This window comes from Nesoenas mayeri (assembly GCF_963082525.1).
Source record: "Nesoenas mayeri genome assembly, chromosome: Z".
NCBI lineage: Eukaryota > Metazoa > Chordata > Aves > Columbiformes > Columbidae > Nesoenas > Nesoenas mayeri.
This window is the reverse complement of record NC_137542.1, coordinates 52,000,764-52,021,210: the sequence shown is the minus strand read 5'-3', so window position 1 is coordinate 52,021,210 and position 20,447 is coordinate 52,000,764. Positions and strand designations below refer to the sequence as shown.

General features: G+C 44.6%; 1 protein-coding gene across 2 annotated transcripts in view; it reads right to left on the bottom strand.

Moving 5' to 3' along the window:
* PLPP1 (phospholipid phosphatase 1) overlaps nt 1-4,693 on the bottom strand; it is a gene marked incomplete at its 5' end in the record, with an annotated part of 66,916 nt that extends 62,223 nt beyond the window's left edge. For both annotated transcript variants that reach the window (XM_080362827.1, XM_080362828.1), the window contains one exon: nt 4,636-4,693. In XM_080362827.1, coding sequence (XP_080218953.1) covers nt 4,636-4,693 — 58 coding nt within the window. The remainder of the gene's footprint in view (nt 1-4,635) is intronic.
* Between the last annotated feature and the right edge of the window lie 15,754 nt (nt 4,694-20,447).

Below are 20,447 nucleotides of genomic sequence, written 5' to 3'. Positions count from 1 at the left end.
AAACCAAACTCGCCTGCCCTGTACACATGCATCTGCTTTTTATCACACAACATTCCTGCAGTCTTTATCTAATAAGCTTAAAAGAGCACTGTAAGCATTTAGTATTCCTGAGTTTAGTCCACATGTTGTTCTGTTCAGAAGCCCAGAACTTCTCCTTCCCTTAACTCAGAAGTAGCTCCATGACAAAAATCAGACTGCCACAGGTTCACTGTTCCCACCACCCACCATGTACCAAACTGTTCTTTGTCATACAAGTACTGCTTGCAGGTCAAGGTACCTCAACACCCAAGTAGCACACAGCCCCTCTGACAGAAAACAGCTGCACACTAGGGAAGTCTTCAGTTGGCTCCTGGAACCAGCGTGGGACAGAACTTGTGAAAGGAAGGGAAAAAAACCCCAGAAAACTCAACACATGCACCAAAATTAACTACAATCTACAGCAGTTCTAAATTTTATTAATAATCTTTTACCATTTCCAACATATTAAAGAAGAGTGGATCAGAACAGTGAAGGGCCAAATTCTTTAGAAGACATCAATTTTTCTAACATTTGGCTGTACATATTCTTGCATTACACCAGCAATCACAAATTGACAAGTACACTCCCTAATTACTTATAATAGCTTGTCAGTGATTGCATAGTCAGGCAAGGTACTAAAACAATTCTGTTGTACTGCATCCCTCACTCAAGTTTGGCATGAATTGCAACAAGCACGGACCAGAAGCAAGTTGTCCTAGTTTAGTGGCACTGAGAATGTTTTCCTTATTACTTCAGTTAACCCTGCCGAACTTATTTTAATCTGATCTTGGTCTTAGTGAGAATTTGGTCCAAAGGTAAACATATTTAGTTGTTCTTCCACTCACTACAGGAAAATTACCATGGCTTTCTCCAACTTTGTTCTTTAAGTGTTGTTAACCTGCCTTAATGAAGAAGCAGCCTGATTTGCAGTCAAACAATAGACCTGTAACAGTGCCATGGAGTCTAAGTGTAGCACTTAATGAAGACATCAGTCACAAGCTAATTAACAAAGTTATTAATAAGCTGTTATTTTTTGCATGACAAATTTAAACTGTAATAAACCATAAGAATCACGTCTCAGTACTGGTGAAAACTGGTTTTACTGTTGTCTAGAACTGTCCTTCCATTTACACATCTGTGCCATGCTACACAGAATGTCCATCAGAAGAACAAAGAGACAAGTAACATAGCATGCAGAAGAAAACCTGCAGTCCAGGCCACTCATGCTTTCTGGGAAAGGAAGAAGTTGGCCACTGTCTGCTGCACCGCAGAATAAGGGAGCTGTTGCCTGCACTGCAGATCTGCACACACACACACCCCCAGTGCTGCAGATCAGCACACACACACAGAATGCAGATGTGGCCTCGTCACACTATTTAAGGACAGACGCTGCAAAGATCTGCAGAGGTTGCTTTTTTTTTTTTTTAGATTACAGAATAGTAAACTAGTTTAATACTGAAACAGTAGTATCATGTAGAAGGAAGGAATTATCATCCTGATAATAAAGAAAATTCTTAATTTTCTCAGGGCACCAAAGATTGCTTTGCCTGGATTCTCTCTCCCTTACTGGGTAGAAAGGTGGATGGGGGAGAGAGTTTCCTTAAATGCCAATTAATAGCAACCTGAGACTTAGGTTTCAGGCAGCAACTGATCTGATAGCTTAATGCCACATAAAGGGGGAGATGTTGCTCTCCCATGCTGCCTGCTCTTTCTTGATCTGTTTCTTTGTCTCTTATCTCTCTTCCATCTTGGGCTCTTGTCAGACCTTTCAATATCACCCCAAAAATCACAGTAACAACTCTTTCCCTTCCTTCCCTTTTGGAAAACTTGCCTTGGGAGAGCTGAACCTGCAGAAAAAATGGTTTGACTACAACAGGAGCAAGCAAGTCACAGGCACTTACAATCAGAGTCACGCACTTACGTAGCAGTGAGCTTATGGATTAGGCAGGTCACTGCAACTTGAAGTGATTTCCTTAGTTTTTTTCTGTCCAAAACTGCTGACACAATGAAATTAATTCTTCCCCATGTTCACTTACTATGTGGAAGGTTGGGGAAAGAGAGGGAGAAGAAAAAAAAGGCCACCTCCATATCAACTGACAGTACGAGTTACCTTGGGGATTGCAAAAATCACAGGATGTTTAGGGTTGGAAGGAACCTCTTCAGATAACTATTCAAACTGACCTACTAAAGCAACCAGTATGCTACTGGTAGCCCTTTTTGTGGTAGAATGGGCTACCACACCAAAATTAAGAGTTCAGTCCTCAACTGAAGCTGGTCTCCATAGACTTAAACTTTCAGTATGACACAGTTAAAGAGTTTGTCTCTTGGAGGCTTCTTCATGGTCTCTTTAGTAGAGATATTAGGTATCACCTTATCAATACCTGCAAGTCAATTTATCTGGGCAGTTACCTTGGTCATTTGAGCAGATATCAAAGTACACTTGGGGGGGGAGGGTAGAGAAGAAGTGAGAGTTAGAATGAATAAAAGTCCACAATCAACAGGAACATTTCTCTTACAGAAAAGAAACCTAAAACAGATCCCCCCTTTAGACACACAGGCTTAAGACTATGTTCTTCTAAATGGCTGTCTCAATCACATGGGAGCCAGGGAGAGAGGAAAATAATTTGGTTCTATATCCACTATCTATCCCATTCCTACACTCACATATTTTTGTGTCAGCTAGAGTTTCACTAAAACCTTTAGCTCAATGTGTTTAAAGCTGCAGGTGTCAGGAGTCTTTATGTTAAGCACTGCCTGCATTTTTGCTCCTACTAGTAGGAAGTAAACAAGCCCAAGGGAAAACAAAGTCTGTCAACCCTCCAGCACACCAAGGCATCAGATTAGAGCATCTGTGATCCAAATGCTACCTGGTAGCAGGGAAGGTGTGTGAATCAGTACTACATTGCAGAGAAAGGCCAAGAATCTAGCCCCTAGGTAATAACTTGAGGCAGAAGCAGGGAAAAACCCTTATTCTCTTAGCTGGATAGCCCTCAAGTCATATGCTTCCTACAGTCTTCATTTTAATATATTTTGTTTGCCTTGATAACTCAAGATGACTTAGAATATGCACATAGTCCTTGAACAGACAAAAATATATGCACAGTGCAAAGCTTTTCCTAATTAGAAAGATTTTATAATGACAGTTATGAGGACAGACAAAACTGCTTGAGTGGCCATAAAGACAGTATGAAAAAGATTAAGCCTTGTTACAGCATAGCTTTGTAAAACTTCTGATCTGAATAGAGACTGCTCCTACTAGACTACATCCACTCATTCTCCAAAAGCTCTCTCATATATCATTTTTTTCAAACCAATGCATCATTCACTGTAATTTTGTTCTTCAGTGCCATTTAGCTACAGGTTCCATCGCCATACAAAGCATCCAGCAAGATGCAGTGTTGGTCATTACATTCATACTGATGCTATAGACATCTTACACCATGAGAGACTTAATGAGCCAGAACTGTTTGAGTGAACACCACTGAATGTGACAAATGCTTAAAATGTATTACTGAAATGCTGTTCCCATTCAATTAAGAAGCAAACACCTCTAACAAACACTTGGACCAAGAAGCACCTCTTCAGATACTGAAGACACTTGCCTGACTCTCAATACCAAGAAGTCACAGCTCTTTACAGAGTAGAATTTCCCCTTTGCTAATTGATAACTAACATCATTACTCTTTACGGCGTGTCGCGATATAGAAGGAAAAAATTAACCTAAGCTGACAGGCCATGATGTCGTTTTTAACAGAGCTAGAGACTGAAAACAGAAGACAGCAGCACTAGGAAGGTGTTATTTGCATTAGCTAACACAAACTGGCAGTGCCGTGGCAGTGTGCTGTGGCTGTGAGGTTTACCACGGGACCACCACCGCACCGAGGTATCGCTCCTGCCCCTACACGCGTCTCTCGCTCCTGCACAGACAGGACACAAACATCACGTTCTAACGAATACCCCAATTCCATTTCCAGTCCTCAACTAGAGCACGAGTTCAGCTTCACCGAGGCCGCACACAACTCCAGTCTCACACTGCACCTCTTGGCTGCTGCACACCACCCACGGTGCCAGCTCCGCTGCAGCCGGGGTGAGCCGTGTCTGTGATGCCGGACACCGCTCCGACCCACCCGGGTAACACGCACACCCCAGGCTGCAGCACTCGCCTTCCCCGCACAGGATTTTGCCACAGCCGGCGGAAGAAGGGAGGGAAGAAGAAGGACAGCAGAGAGAAGAGGCAGCTCCAGATGTCAGTGGATAAGCGGCAGCAGCTCCAAACCCCCCAGGACCTTCCCCTTCCCAACCCGCGGCCCCGGCGGGGGCGGCAGCGACCAGATTCCTCCGGGCGAGGGCCAGGAGGCCGCGGCGCCGCCGTCCGCTCGGTGCGGTGGGGAAGGGGAGGGGAAGGAGGATGGGTGTGAAGGGGCGGCAGGCAGCGGTGGAGGCGGCAGACAGGCACAGCGAAGGCGCAGGCTGGACGAGGACCCGCTCCGGGGGGGTGCCTGGCGCCGCGGGGAGGGGGAGGCGAGCATGCGATCAGTGCGGCGCCGTGCGGGGAGGGAGCGGAGCGCAGCGTCTCGGGGGCGGCTTCCCTCGCCCCGCCGCGGCCCGCCGACCTACCCAGCGCCACGCAGACCACGTCCAGCGCCACGAAGGGCAGCCGCGTCCTGTCAAACATGCTGGCAGCGCCGGGCGCCCGGCGTCAGGCGCGGTGCGGTGACAGCCCCGGCCCGAGGGGCGGGGGCGCAGCGCAGGCGGCCGGGAGGGGCTGCGCCGCGTTCGGGCGCCGCGCTCCGAGCCAATGGCGCCCGCCCCCTGCGAGCCCAGCACCGCCGCCGCAGCCGCCGCCCGCACTGCGCTACTGCCACCACTGCGGCGCCCACCGGGGCTTTAAGGCGGGCGGGAGGGAAGGAGGGGCGGGATGGCGGCGGCGCCTCCGCCCGCCCCCTCTCGCCGCTGTGACGCCCCACCGGCGGCCGCGCTTCAATGGCAGCCCGGAGCCGGCCAATCGCGCGGCGGCCCGGCCCCGCCCCGTCCACCGGGGAGGCCCTGGCCGCGGGGCCCGCGCCCCGCCCTTCGCCCGCGGCTCCGCGCTGCCCGGGGGGTTGCGGACCCGCCACCTGCCCGGCTGGTGCGCGGTTCCAGCGGCCCGCACCGCTGCTGGAGCTCCGGCGGGGCCGGCGGCGCCGGAGGGAGTGCCTCGGTGGCTGCCCGTGCTCTGCCCGTGCTCTGCCTGTGCTCTGCCTCCACCTGCCTGCTCGGCCCTGGCCTGAGGCCATGCGGGCCGTGCAGCGGAGTGCGGCCCGCGGGGCGATAGACACCGGCGCCGGGCAGCGGGGCCGGACCCAGCGCGGTGTCCCAGGCACCGGGCGGACACGGGCACTCCAGCCGCCGCGGCACCTGGGCCTGCCCGCCAGAGCCGCGGATGGCCAGAGCCGCGGATGGCCAGAGCCGCGGATGGCCGGAGCCGCGGATGGCCGGAGCCGCGGATGGCCAGAGCTGCGGATGGCTAGAGCCGCGGATGGCTCCGCTGCTGCGAACACGGGGAATTTTTTTTTAACCTTTTTTTTTTTTTTTAATAAGAAGGAAAATCTGCTTCCACTTCTGGAAGTGTTGGAAAATTGCAAAAGAGCTGAAAGTTGAGTTTCAGCCCAACCCAAAACAATCTTTTTCCCTTGTTAAAAGATTTGGAAAGAAAATAGTGACCAACACAAAATGTTTTCTGCATACAAAACCACATTTTTATTTTAACAGCGTTTACCACAAAGCAGACAACTTTATTCACCAGTGTTGTCAGTGCTGCTGGGCACAAACTGATCCCTCGCGCCACTGAGCACATCTGTGTTTTGTTCTAGGTGGGACGTGCTTCCCACGCTCAAAGCACCAGGCATAAACTTTTCTGCGATTTCTCATGTATTCCACCCTCTAATTCTGTAAACAGCTACATGTTGTATTATATCCTAAAGGCTGAATAACAGGTTTGGCAGATCAACAAGGGAAACAAGTTCTTGAGGTGGAAGTGCCTCACTAAATATGCTGTATCTTCAATTCAGCCATGCTGCCTAAAAAAGTTACATAAGGCAGTTCCCTATAAAATACATAAAGAAGCTCTACATTCCCGCCTTTACAGAAGTTCCAAATTTCACCTCAATGCCTAAGAAGCATCCCAGGTACAAATCACGACAACTCTAGAGATTTAAACTACCCTTGATTTCTGTAGGTGTAATTTACAAAGCACATTTTCCTGTGCAAATATTCTGGGATGGTCTCATGGAGGTCGAAAACTCCAGTATTGTCTTAAAATGCAGAAAGTAATGGAACAAACTGGCGCACAGCTTGGCAAGGACGAAAACTGGGCTTATCTTTGTGAGAACTGCTGCTGAAAGAAAAGTGTGCAATCTGCTTTGCTTTTCACAAAGCCGGGGATTGTTCACAGGGTCTTAAATCAGAAGTAGATAACATCCCCCAAATTGCAAGATGGCTAGAAAAAACAGGAGACAAGCAATGCAAACATTCCACGCACAATTGCCGTAATTGCTTTTTTCAATCCAAAAGCATCACATTCATCTTGTTCGGGCTAAGCAGCAAACAGCTCTCCTGATCCACACCCCTATGAAGTAAATTAGAGAGTGAAGAGATTGCGCTAATTTAAGTAGATCTCTTCCCAGAAGAATGTAAGCAAGATAGGGATTACACTTAAAAACACCTGGAAATTGGGCTGCAGCAGCACAGCATTCACCAACAACAGAAATTAATCATGCTTTATTGTCTTGCAGTTTCTACATCTCTGTTTCACCCTTGAGACGTAGCTTGCCTGAGGGAAGAGGCATCTCTGCAGCCTTCTGCCAGAATTCAGGAAAGAAAGCACTTACCCGATTCCTCTCCAAACTTTCCATTGCACAAGGGATGTGAGCCTTGCTGTTGCAACCCTGTTCCCACCACCATGCTTGTGATGTCCTGGAAACCCCGGCTGAGCACAGCGTGAGGGATTAGGTTAGCTCTGCACTGTTCTAGGGGCTCAGAAGGTTTTTCTGGGCCTTCATATGCAGACAAGTATTAACCAGGGAAGCACGCCAGCTCTACTCAGATTAGCAAAACCCTACATTCCTCCAGGGCTGTGTTAATACAAGTACTGCATCTTCAGATATGTTGTTATTTCATACAAAAGGGACGTTTTGGTGTAAAACTGAAGAGAGGAGGAAAACAAAAAAAACCCCACCTGTTTGCTTGAGCACCTTTAACAAATAATAAAGTATGTACAGCAGCAACAATGCCCAGGGTAGCAAAAAGGGCAAACTGATGGTGTTTGATCAGAGAGCACCTGGAGCAGTGCGTTCCCAAGAGGATGGATGTCATTTAATTACAAACACAAATCACATTCAGCATCAGCTGGAGGTTTGGGGTCGTTTTAAGTATACAACACAAATACCAGAGCTTCTAAATTTCATTTTCTCCTGGTACTTTAAGATTTTGTAGTGTCTTCTGACTTCGTGGCGTTTATCCTGTCTAGGCTTTGCTTGGCATCTGTCCCTTGTGGCAAAGCATGTAGTTGTCCACCATTCTTAAACACCATAGTGACCCAGCGATCTCAAGTCAGATCTAATCATGTGCTTAGGAGGGCCTACGCTAAAGAACATTTTTGAACTGGGAAACGAGTAAGATGAAGGCAACAGACAAAGCTTATGTTTTTTAATAGTCTAATGTTACTCTGTAGAATTTAGACTCTCCTAAATATCTTACCCTCTTACCTTTTTTTTTTTTTGTCTGTTATGGTTATTTAGTTGCTGTTTTTGTTTGTTTTTTAGTTTGTTTGTTTGAGAGCAGTGAGCAACAGAGAACCCCAAGACCCTGTTAAAGCCCTGTCCATGTCCTCATTTTCTTCTAGTTCTTCAAGAAATTGTGATCTTCTGTGTTTTGCCCATCCTCCTTAAAAGTTTAGTGTGTATTAGAATTAAACTCTCAGGAAGTTTATCATCAGGCTGTAGTGGTATTTGTATGATAATTAATTACTACTGACCCAAGAGGACTCTTAACTGCAATTAACATTCATATAGATCAGCAGCTTTGGTAAATGATGGGACTTTCCCAGGCTTTTTCCTCTGTAGCTTGATCTGGGGTGGGAGCCAATAGCTCTAAATGAGCTGTTACCACTGAGGAAAGGGATGAGAGAGCCAGGGTGGATAGTTCTAGGAAACCATCCTCTGGGTGCTTGGTGGAGAGGCCACCATGTCAGACAGAACACTGGCAATGCTGTTAGGAAAGACACCCAGAGCAACCCGTCACGTATCATTATGACACATTCCTGAATGCTGCAAATCCCACATCAAAATGGATATAGTAGAAGCAGAGAAAGCTCAAAGGAATGCAAAAAGGATTATTAGAACTTGCAAAAAGCAGCTTTGATGCAGAGAAACAGAAGCAGAATAGGATTTTTCACTATGGAAAGGCAATGATGGGAGAGTAAAAGACTTTATAAGGTACAGATCTGTACAATCACAAAACACGTGGAGAAGGTTAAATGTGTAACATGATGGTGCCACTGTACTCGGTGCTGGTGAGGCCCCACCTTGAATCCTGTGTTCAGTTTTGGGCCCCTTGTAAGAAGGACATTGAGGTGCTGGAGAGAGTGCAGAGGAGGTGATGAAGCTGTTGAGGGGCCTGGAGCACCAGTCTGATGAGGAGCGGCTGAGGAAAACGGGGCTGTTTAGCTTGGAGAAAAGGAGGCTGAGGGGAGACCTTATCACTGTCTACAGCTACCTGAAAGGAGGTTGTAGCGTGGAGGGTACTGGTCTTATCTCTCAAGTAGCAAGTGATAGGACAAGAGGAAATGGCCTCAAGTTGTGCCAGGGAAGGTTGAGAGTGGATATTAGGAAAAAATTCTTCACAGAAAGGGTTGTCAGGCATTGGAACAGGCTGCCCAGGGAAGTGATGGGGTCACCATCCCTGGAGATGTTTAAAAGGTGTTTAGACAAGGTTCTTAGGTTTAGTGACATGGTTTAGTGACAGAATTAGGTTATGGTTGGACTCTATGATCCTGAGGGTCTATTCCAACTGAAATGATTCTGTGATTCTGTAACAAGTATTCACTACTTTGTGTAAGATAAGAACTAGAGAGAATCTAAATAAAGTATCAGACAAGAGGACTCCTTTACATGAAATCATTGTGGAATTTATTGCTTCAGGTTGCTGTGGGGCACAAAATTACAAAGGAGCCAGAAGGCACTAGATAAGTTCCTAGAGAACAGGTCCACTGTTAAACAGTGGATCCTGAAAGTTTAGGAAGTGTCAGAGCTGCTGATTTCCCACGTTCAGAGAGGTCTGCTGAGAAGAGTAATTTTTCAGGGCCTGCTTCTTAAGCTCCCCCCTGAGCATCTGCTGCTGGGCTCTGCTGCAGCACTAGGGCTGGGCTGGATGGACTTGATCTGAATCAGTTCATGGTCTCAGTCATGTTCAAAGCCAGACAATGGCCGTAGTGTAACACTGCAAAAATACATTAGTAATACTTAGCAGAGATTAAATAGTTCAGACTTGTTTGTAATGTTCTGTCAGATTCAGACTCTGCAGTACTTGTGTGTGCCAAAACTCCACTCATGCAGGAAGACCCACAGAAGATGACCAGGATGAAAGTCTGCCAGGATGGTTCTCCTGAATGTCTCTTACAAATTATTTGACCCTTACAACAAGACACACGCTCCCACAGGTAGTGTTGAGACCTGGACCTCTAAAGCCAGTTGACCCCCCTTGCACAGAATGTTTCAGGAAGCAGAATTTAGATTCCATCAAAATATCTTAGCCTCATCTCTCTTCTCTTGTTTGGTCTGGCCGCTTAATTGTTTTATTCCTTTTGTTCCTATGTCTCATGTTTGTTTGTTTTTTAATTAGAGAGCAGTGAGCAATAAAGAACATTTATATTTCTAATAAACAAAGCATGATGAGTTTCCCGTCTTCTCTCCTTTAATTATTTTCCCTTTAAATGCAGTTGATACTTGTTTGGGTTCTTCACCCCCACATCTCTATTGAAACGTATTTTCCATTCACCAAAAAAGCTCCTGCTGTCGGGCTGACTTGAGATTGTCACCTGCAGCTCTTCACTCCATGAAAGGTTCTGCTCCCGCAGCTTTAGGTCAAAGTTACAGGAGCATTTCTGCAAGAGCGATGAGACCTGTTCTAGTAGAAAAGGCAAGTTATTTCTAAACATTAGCCACAGAAATAAAGAGTCAAGCAGACAACACCAGACAGCATAATAACATAAATTTAATATTCATGTCCATGTAATGAATGAAAATGCATTAAACCCCAAGTATATAGCCTTGTTTATATGTATTTAATAGCATGTATCATAAAGACTCAGAAGACCATATAGCATATTCTAGAAAAAACACTTCGAGCTTCGTCTACACAAGTTAATTAAGAGGAGTCAGCACAGGTACTGGCACGTGATTGTCCATACAGTTTGTTTGTTAGCTGACAAATGGTGCTGTTCAGTACCAACCAGCACAGGCCAGGGAGCACTCCCCGTGGCAATTCTGCATTCAGCCACGCTGTTTTTCACAGGAAGAACATGCAGCTGTATGGACACCAGCGATGCTCTACCAGTTGACTTTAAGGCTAAGAAACTGTCCCTGTTTGCTCTTTATTGAATTTTATTATTTGTTTCAATTACAGATATTGCTCTGAAGCAATAATAGATTCTGAAAGAAAGAATGTCTCAAGGGCACTCACAAAATGTTAATGGCTGAGTGAACATTTATTTAAAAAGTCTTATGATTATTGCAAGTTGGAGTGATTTAGGGGCTGCAGAATTTGTGTCCTCTGGCTTACGATTTCCCCTCTTTTCTTCCCTTCTTGGTCATGCTTTCCAGTCAAACCAGCTAGCAAAACAGGTAACTCTGGCAGTGGTAGGAATCTCAGCAGATGAACTTCAACAGTGAAGAACGCAGTGAAGAACTTGCCAATAATGCATTGAAGATACTCAGCTTTAACCCACCTCGCACCTGAAGCAGTAACTGTGCCTGGTTACATATGTATTTGGATATCCACATCGCCCCTTCAACAGGTAAAAGATAAGCTTGAAGGAAAATGTGTGTCATTGCACCTCTTCCAGGTCCACCCCCATGTGCTTCCCTGGCTAATCAGCACGGTGCGCTCAGCATGCAGCAGCTGAGGTCTCTGCTCTGCCTGTCCCTGCTGGGGGACACCCCGTGCGTTAAACAGGCAGCCGTCTACACTGAAACCATTGCCAGGCAGCAGCTCACAGTCCTCTGCTACTCCAAGACAGCTCGGATACCAGGAGAAGCACCACTAGAAGTACAGCATAGGAAAAGACAGAAGCAGAGAGATGTGGCAAAAGTAGATCTGATTTTTTTCCTGGATGAATTCTCATGCTCCTGCTACGTGGGTGAACCGTCTGACTGCTGCCCCTTCAGTCCCACATGTCCTGCTCATTTAGGTTGAAATGTCTTGAGAACAGCAACAGTCCCTTACCCTGTGGATTTCCTAACACAGCGAGCTGAGCCTCCAGATGTTACTGCAGTACTCGTAAGTCATCTTCAGCCAAAACTGCACTCCAAAGTGAAGGCAAAGCTAATACAACCAGAATGGCTATGGAAATATGTTTGTAGGAGGCCATTTCCAACATTCTTAGTTACAGTATTATGCGTTACAGTTGTCAATGTTGCTTTTGTTTGAGCTCCACAAATTTGTCATTTTTCTTTTTCCAGTGCCAAAGATTCAAAGGAATTTATTCACAAGTTTATTGTTGTTGTTTTCTTAAGACATTATAAGTATATTGGATAAAATTCAACCTTGGAAACATCTCCCTGCACTGATATAATGCTGTTACAATAGCCTAGCACATAAATAATTGCAACTACAAAAATAAATTATGAGGTGGCTTTGAAAGTGAAATAACAATAGGCAAAATGTCACCAAAACCCTCAAGCTGGCAGAATCAAGTAAGGCAAAAAAACCCCACTTCAGTATTGATTGTGAAGCAAGTTTATTTCTTGCGTCACAGAGCATGATCAGGGTCAGTTCCTGCTCAAAACAAAATTAAGGGTGGAGGAGAATAAATCAACATCTAATTGAAACATGAATTATTTAGAATTGCTCTTCAAATAATTACGTGAGGATATGGGTCTTAATACAAACATTATCTAATGAAAGCTTTTGCCTCTCCATCTTCTATAAAACAGTACTTGACTCCTTGAAACAGTCGTCAGAGTTGGACACAAAAAGCCACAGCTGGAGCTGCTCCACCATACGGAGCGTACAGTTCCTGAGATCACGTTCTCTTAGTTTGTGTCCTACACGCTGAGCAAGAAACGTGGGATTTCACTGTGCTGTCTTGTCCCTTTACATGGATTCGCCCTCGCGCCAACAGCAGATTCAAGTGCCTTAAGGTACAAGTCAGTGGCTCCTGTAATCTATTGCCAGAGCACAGAATGTCCAGATAATAATTAATCTCTGACCACTTGGTATTTACTTTTATTACACTAATACTGAGAGGCCCTAGTAAGATTGGAGCCAATTGTGTGATGTGCAGTGCACACAGCCATTGCCTCAAGGACCTCACGGAGCAGTGTGAAAGAAAGAATTATTTTCCAGAACAGCAAAAAGAGCCTTAATTTTGCTGCTGTTCTCCCTGAGGCATTAATCCCAAGAGAGGCGAGGAATAAACCTGTCCCATATGAGTCATCTGCGCAGATGAAAGCATAAAAATATGCTCTTATCTCCTGTTTTATCTTTCCCTTCCACATAGCTGCTTCTTTCCCAGCTAGAATAATAACAATAAAAATGAGAGTGAAGTCAGCACTGGGCAGGGATGTTGCAGTGACTGGAGCACCAGAAGCAATGGAAGCAAGCAGGAGTCTCACTTGATGTGCTCTGGCTCCTGTAGTCAGAGCAAGCACTTGGCAAAGGAGAGGAGAAGGATTATATCTGTCAGAATAACTTTTATGGGACCCAGCTCTTCCAGGGATTGTTTAAAATCCACATAATGCTCTTGAGTGCTAATGCTTGCGTTGGGACGTTTGTGTTAGCAGATGAATGTGCAAGAACACGTTTCCAGACATCTGCCTAGTGACTGCACATCTGAGCAGCTTGCTGAAACTTGGTCCAAGGTCCATGAGGTCCTTGGGCTCCTGAAATGACTTCCAAGGTTTGTAATAAATTGTGCTGTTGAAGTGTACTGCAGTTAAGCAATTATCACATGATAGAAACAATGTGTGGAGCACTGCACTAAAACCACTCCATGTTATTTTAACTTTTCAGCTTTTGAAAACGTTCAGAAGGGAACACAAACATACTGAAGAAACTAATACCTACAGATGTTGTGAAATGAAGAAGGAAACTTGGGATGATGCCTCCAAGTTCCTAATACAAGACTAATGGATAACATAACGTAACACTGATCTTTGTTTTCCTTTGTATTAGCCTGAAGTGAGGGAGAAGAGTGTATCTGTGCAGGTATGAACACTCCTCCAGATTTCCAGGGAGCCCTGGAAGAACTGCTTACGTCCCTCCAGCTTGGTCCATATTTTTTAGCCACGTCAGAGGAGTACAGACTTGAATGTGCAATGCTATAGGATTAAGTGGTGGTGTCTGGGAGGGAGGAGGGTTTGTTTTCAGGCACAAAAGGCATTGCAGTGTTGTTGAGTTTCCCTTCCTGGTGCACACAGGGGCTTGCGTCAGAGTGTGAGTCAACAAACAGGTGGTGTGGGCTTTCAAGGAGCTGGGGCTTGAATTGGAATGCAAGCGCTGAGCTAATGTACACCCTGTGCCCCATTCCATCCCTTCTGCCAGGTGGGGAAGGAAGGTAGTGCTGCTGTGCTGCAGGTAGATACTGTGAACATAAACACCAAAGAAAGGGCAAAGGACTCAGACACTGCTCTCATGGGTATAGATGCAGGGCACAGATTTAATTAATTCCTTTCTCCAATGCAATTATTATAAAATTCACAAATAACAACCTATTATCAGGCTGAGACAGGAGTTTTGTTTATCTGCACATAGGATGCACATAGCTGCTCACTTTCAGATATAAACCCAAATTATTTCAGATAAGATCCACTAAGGTACCAGGGCAGAAACATCAGCAATGACAGCTAGGGTGGTTGCACTTGTAAAGAGCAGCTTACAGAAGACAGACCAATGATGCAGATCCACACGAGTATAAATCACCAGTGTGACTGCTACTGGTGCAGCACTGGTTTCCTGGAAGCAAATACAAGAGCAGAGCAGCCTCATCATACAATCCTTGCACAAATCACTAGGGCAAAATCGGCTTGCTGCATACATACTTTTTATGACTAAAGCAATTAAGAGGCATAAAAAGGCCATGCAGTTGCTAAAAATAGGTAACCGGGGAGTATCCCATCCCAGACTCAGCAGTTGGCAGAGGGTATGTGCTGCAGTCATTTATCATTAACCTGATCTTTGTTTTGCTTAAGAGCCCGTGAAGCGTGTGATAAATTAACTTATATTGGAGCAGCCATGGCAGGTTGGCAGAGGTACCCAGGACTGAACATGGTTTTTATTGCCCAGTTACCTGCTGTCTTAAAAAAAATTTGTTCCTGTGAGTCAATATAAGTGACATATAAATTTTGAGTGGCATTTCACTACTGTGTTTCTCTGCTCCTACTGTAAAAGCTATAAGCAGAAGTGAGGCAACATCATACCAGCAGATAAAGGCAGGTCTACAAAACACGTTGGACTCTGTTAAAAAGTGACATGTGTGTGACGCAATGCAATCTTAATATCATATCTGCTAACTACATCCATGGCATGGTTTGTTTTTATTGAATTGATGTACTATCCTTGTTTGAAAGAAAATTAACTAGTTTTATGAAATAAAAAAGCCCCAAAAACCAAAACAAACCAGACCTGTTTAAAAAGCTGACATCAACTCTATATGGTAAAGAACTTGCTTGACTTTCTCACATTTAAATACAATGGAGAGAAATGGTTCTGTAAGGCTATTAGGAAGATCTCTGAGAGATTGTATAATAGCTTTTGCTGTAAGTCTGCTCCACGTGCGTTATTGAAAACAATGGGGAACTCAGCTTCCCAAATCTCCCCTTTCCCAGCTGTACGCTTTTACTGCCCGAGGTGGGCAGGACAGAACCCCTCTGCCGCCTGGCTGGTTTCAGGGACAGCTGGGCCTGCTCTGGCTATTCCTGCTTGACCAGGATCAGCAGGTGACAAGGACTGGGGAACCCTAGTGTTTTGCATCTTCCTCCTCTCATCAGTGAGGTTGGCTCTGGGCACTGCTGTGATTCCAGGGAAGGCTGCAGATGCCTGCAGGGCTGGCTCACAGGCACTGCGAACAGCCTGGGTGCTGGTATCTAAAAAGCCCATTAGGCAGCAAAGACTTTATGAATCAGACTCAGGATGGACATCATCACTGAGCTGTCAGTCTTCAGCCCCGACCCTTCCTAAATGCATTTCTTTGATCTTACTCATCTTTGCTGAGACTTCTTGGCTCAAATGCTCAATCCAACAGATATAATTGTTTGCAAGATGAGAAGCTTCTCTTTCTTCTGCAGCCTGCTTCTAGCACAGCCATGTTATTGATTTTTCTTGCACTTTGATCATTTGGAATACACCTGTATTCAAATGTCTCATTAAAAAGTGTGTCTGTGTGTGTGTGTGAATCCTGTTATCAGATTAAATAAAACCATTTTAGTTGTAATTCAGCACAACACTGGATTTTAGTGTAAGAAGTAGGAAAAAAGCCAAAGTGTTGTAGAGAAATGGTGACAATTGTTAGAGGGAGGGACCTTCTGCCACCAGTGCGGTTCAGAGCGGTACCTGGATCCTAAGCCTGCAGAGACAGGGGTGCAGCCCTGGAGACAGAGACAACTGTGGGTGGGAGAAGAGGAGGAAGGGAGCCAAAGAAATGCAGAGGCGACCCTTGCATGTTTAGTTAACGCACAGCACGTACGTGATTTTGGCAGTGTTGTGTTCAGTCTTGTAAGAAACGTTTTGAAAACAACGGTGACATTGTACTGTATGCACGGTGGTGTGAGGCAGCAGCTGAGGTGAAATGCTCAGTGTGTTGCTCTCATAAAGGAGAAGATTAGTGTCAATTACAAAAGTGTTTTAAATAATATTTTACAATGGAAGGAAATGGTTGATGCATTCTGGGTTTGTTTGTTTGTTTTTTTTGAAACAGGAAGAAAGATGACAGAGAGGATTAAAGTATTCTAATACGAAGATCCTAGGATCGGTCCTTCAGGCTTTCTCCAACATGACAGGGCATCTAGCACAAAAACACGCTGAGAAAGGTTCAGATTCCAGAAACACGGTGACTCATGCATTTCCAATACAGCATTATAACAAGTTGCTGTCCAGATTTCCTGCTGTATTGTATGTAATGCGCATTCAGTGGTGCTGCTGGCACACTTCTCTCTGAGTCAGTATTGAACCACTGCCCCAGTTCAGAGTTAGGAGACCACTGTGCTGCTGGAGCTTCTGTCATTACAAACAGATGTAAAACAAATGTCCCAATTCCTTGTAGTCATTAGTTCCCTCTTACGGATGGTAGGGTCTAATTCATCTCTGACCTGATGACCATGTATAAAGATGGGCAGTCACCTTCTGCACTTCTGTGCCCTGCCAGCTGTTACCACAATTTTCAGTTCCATTAACATCTATCCCCGAGGACCTGGACTGTAAGTTAAGGAAAGAGAACGGGATGCCAGAAGGGAGAATTACTCTATAGTTGTTTTCTCTTTCTTTTGGTACCTCATGCGATATTTTGTCATAATGCTAAATGACCTCACCTGTGGATCCTCCTCGCACTATGTGTTTGACAAGCTCTTGGAGGCACGGGAAACCATGGAAAGTGGTGGGGAGGATGGTGAAGTGGAGAGAATGACAAGTACCGGCCTTACCAATGCAGACATGAAGGGATTCACTGATGCCAGGCAGCAAGAGAACTTGCCTACTCCACAGACCCTGGAGTAATCCTCCATAGGGATTTATCTTGGATCTCCTGTTTTTTCTGTCGTGGGTCTTACTGCTAAAGAGACGCATTTCAGCCTGTGGGAAATCTTGACATGCCTATAAGGCATTCACTGCAGCTTGTAAAGCAGCTAGGAGAAAGGGCAATAATAAAGAATTAACAACGTAGAGCTTGGACTGAAATGATCATATCCAAATCTGTTGAAACTGCAAAAAGCAAGAAAACAGGCTGCAATAAAAAACTTGAGGCCTTCTCGAATCATTAGATGCCATCACAAACATGAAGAAAGAACAGCAAAAACATCTTTCCTTTGCTTTTATTCTTTTTCTTTTTTTTTTTTCTTTCCTTTTAATGTACTGAGGGTTTTCTTGAACAAAAGACATCATGAGGCTCTATGTGCCTTCCTAGTAAAACTTTTGCCCTCTGTAAATGTTACTGTTTCATACTATGTGGAAATCTGGAAATAAGAAACAGTATCCTAAAGGCAATTTAATTGAATTGATAGTCTGGCTTGAAGGAGTCAAGTTTGAATTTTTCCCAGAGCACGTTACTTGTCTGCTGAAATGGAGTGAGTTTTTCAAAGGTTAGGTGTTGCCTAATGTGTGCTGGAAAACCACCTTTGTAGATTTGCAGTGGGGCAAGATGGTATTTGAATCTGCTGGAATGCTTTGCATATTCATATTGCCTGAAGGTTGGAAACTTTTTATCACCAGCAGAGTACCACAGATTACAGTAAAGATACAGTTCAGGCAATGGAAAATGAGATTAAAACAGTTGTTGAGATTCAAATTTTCTTCAAAACACTTCTTTTTTTTTGAATGCAGAAGTCCAAGTGTCTCTTGTGGAGAGGTCCTGATCTGCAGAGTATGTTGTACTGGATCCCAGAGACAGCTCAGGTAAATACAGCTTGATCCCCGAACGGACTTGGTGTGTAGATATGGAAAACGCAATAGCTTTTCTTAGTTACAATGAGAAGAGTGACACACCATATCCCAGCAACTCAGGCTGAGGTGAATAACTCCTTACAGCATTTCCCCTAGCATTTCCTCTGCTACAGCATTCTTGCTGGCTACATCACAGTTCATTTTTTAGCAATGATGTTTTCCACAAATCTTACTCTTGGGGATATAACTCTCCCTCTAAGAACCCATCCTGAACAGCACGGCAGTAAAAATTAGATAATGTAATGAAGAGCAACCTAAACCTGGCATCTTTTTTAAACCTACCGCTGAGAAGACCAGGAGAACCAGATTATAATCAGTTTTAGTCCTGTTGGAAATAATCCAAATAGACTTCTTGCAATTGTCTGGTTTTATGCAATGACCTTTCTACAACACCACTCTTAAAAATTTAGTTGCAAAACCGTCTAAGGCTTAGTTGAGAACAGAGCTACTGAAAGATGAGGGAAGAACATGGGTGGATTTTATACTAACACTTCATTTTTTGTTCTGCAGCTGACAGGATCCATAAGCTTTACTATGTCTGGAGATCTCTAGGTGTGTGCAGCCACATTCCTGTGCACACAATAGCTGGAAAAACTGCCATTGCAGCCTTGGAAAACACGGCTTTTCTTCACAATTACGATTCATTTATATAACTGCAAGATGCAAACCTCAGACTGCAGTTGGCAATACAGCAAATAATTAGGGATGTTCTACCTTGTGGGATATATTCATGAGTCGTATTAAATGAAGAGTTATGCACTCACATTAAATAAGAATATTAGTGTACTCCATTACATGACATATTAAAAGAATCACCAACAACCAAACAACAAAACAGAGAACAATGCAACATACACACACCCAGGAAAGTAAAAGAAAACCTGTTGAATAAGTAGTGCTATAAAAAGCAATAAAAATTTTGCCAGAGACCTTGTAGTCTCTTGCACAGATTTACAATTGTGTTTGATCCTCCTTCAGTTTCTCATGGGACCCTTGTCTAGCTTTGTCATTCTTTATTATGAGACTGACATCAGTCAGCTGGTTTGTAGCCAGTTGCACTAATAATAAACTGGCAGGGAGATCAGAAATTACTGGAACAATTTGGTCATCTTGAAACTGAAAAAGAAGGACTACTCCAAAACTCTTAAAGGCAAAAAAAAAAAAAAAAAGACACACTCTTAAATGCCATTTCCATAATAGTTGTTTCACAGCAGAAAAAGTCTACAAAGTTCAAATAGTTTCAGTTTATTTAATGCTATGTTGGCCTTATGAGTTGTGAGGAGGGCCAGGCAACAGAATCTATCTCCTCCAAGAGGGATTCATTAGCATTAGCAAGCAAAAACATATGTTGCCAAGGACCCAAACCTTTAAAACCATAGAAATAATTTATTAAGGAGAATGACTTTTCGTATCATATTGCCTACGGGTTCGTAAGTAACATACTCCATTTGCATCATAAGGTTTATAGTCTAATACAGAACATTAAGAGTTTGAATAGGCTTTTGCATCAGGTACACCAGCACAGCATGTGTTGGATATGCATGTTTGCCCCATTTGCACAGTTTTTTTTCCAAGAAATTCAGCTCTCCGGTGCTGAGGTCATTCACTTACAGCTTTATAGTTCTGACCTGACTCCACGGGAGTATGTCGTGCTTTGGGATATCTGGCTGACTGCTTTTGAATATCTGGCTGAAGTGAGAGCTTGGTGAAGCTTGGGAGTATCATACTAATACTGTTGTGAATAGTAAAAATACAGAAATAATGACACAATGCTTTCCTCTGTCTCTGCACCTCTAGGTTTCTGGCTGGAACTGCACCTGTCCTGAGGTAGCTTTTGCCATTGTCTGCCATTTTTCTATTAATTCCCTATTATTTCTTCTGCAGCTTTGGTGTGCTCAGTAAGGCACCATTTTATCCCCTTCTAAAGTTCCTGCAGTAAGAACAGCAAAGCAGTCTGCAGAGATACACCAAGCTTAGCGGTGCTGATGTATTTACTGTCTGCAGGGCACCCCCTGGGGTGGGAATGGCTGTGTCTGTGTGTGCCCCTGTTACACCAGCCCGTCCAGCTGCTCCCTCCCTGTACCCCCAGTGCAAAACACACCTCTTGAACTCACTCACACCATCATGGCCAATACATCACACAGTATTGAAGTCCTCAGAGCTAGAACCGTGACGTGTTATTATTCCTGGGAGCCAGGCTGTCAGGTCGACTGTTGTCACACACTCATCCCCTTGGTGGGCTGGATGTGGAGGTGGTTGTGTGATACAACTGATCGCAGCCCAGCATGGGCAAACTTCAGGACAAAAAGGTGCAGTGTGTACGTCAGGGGTTCAAGCACAGCAGACAGATGCACATTATTTGTGTGTCAGGCATACCCAGTGGTGTCCTCTCTAAACCGGTCAGCACCAGAGTGTGAGTGCTTAGGCCTCTAGATCCCCAAAATATTGTACCTGAGCTGCACAGTGGCTCCTCTGCAGCCTGCTCACCAGAGAACTTGACACAGAGACACCTGATGGACTAC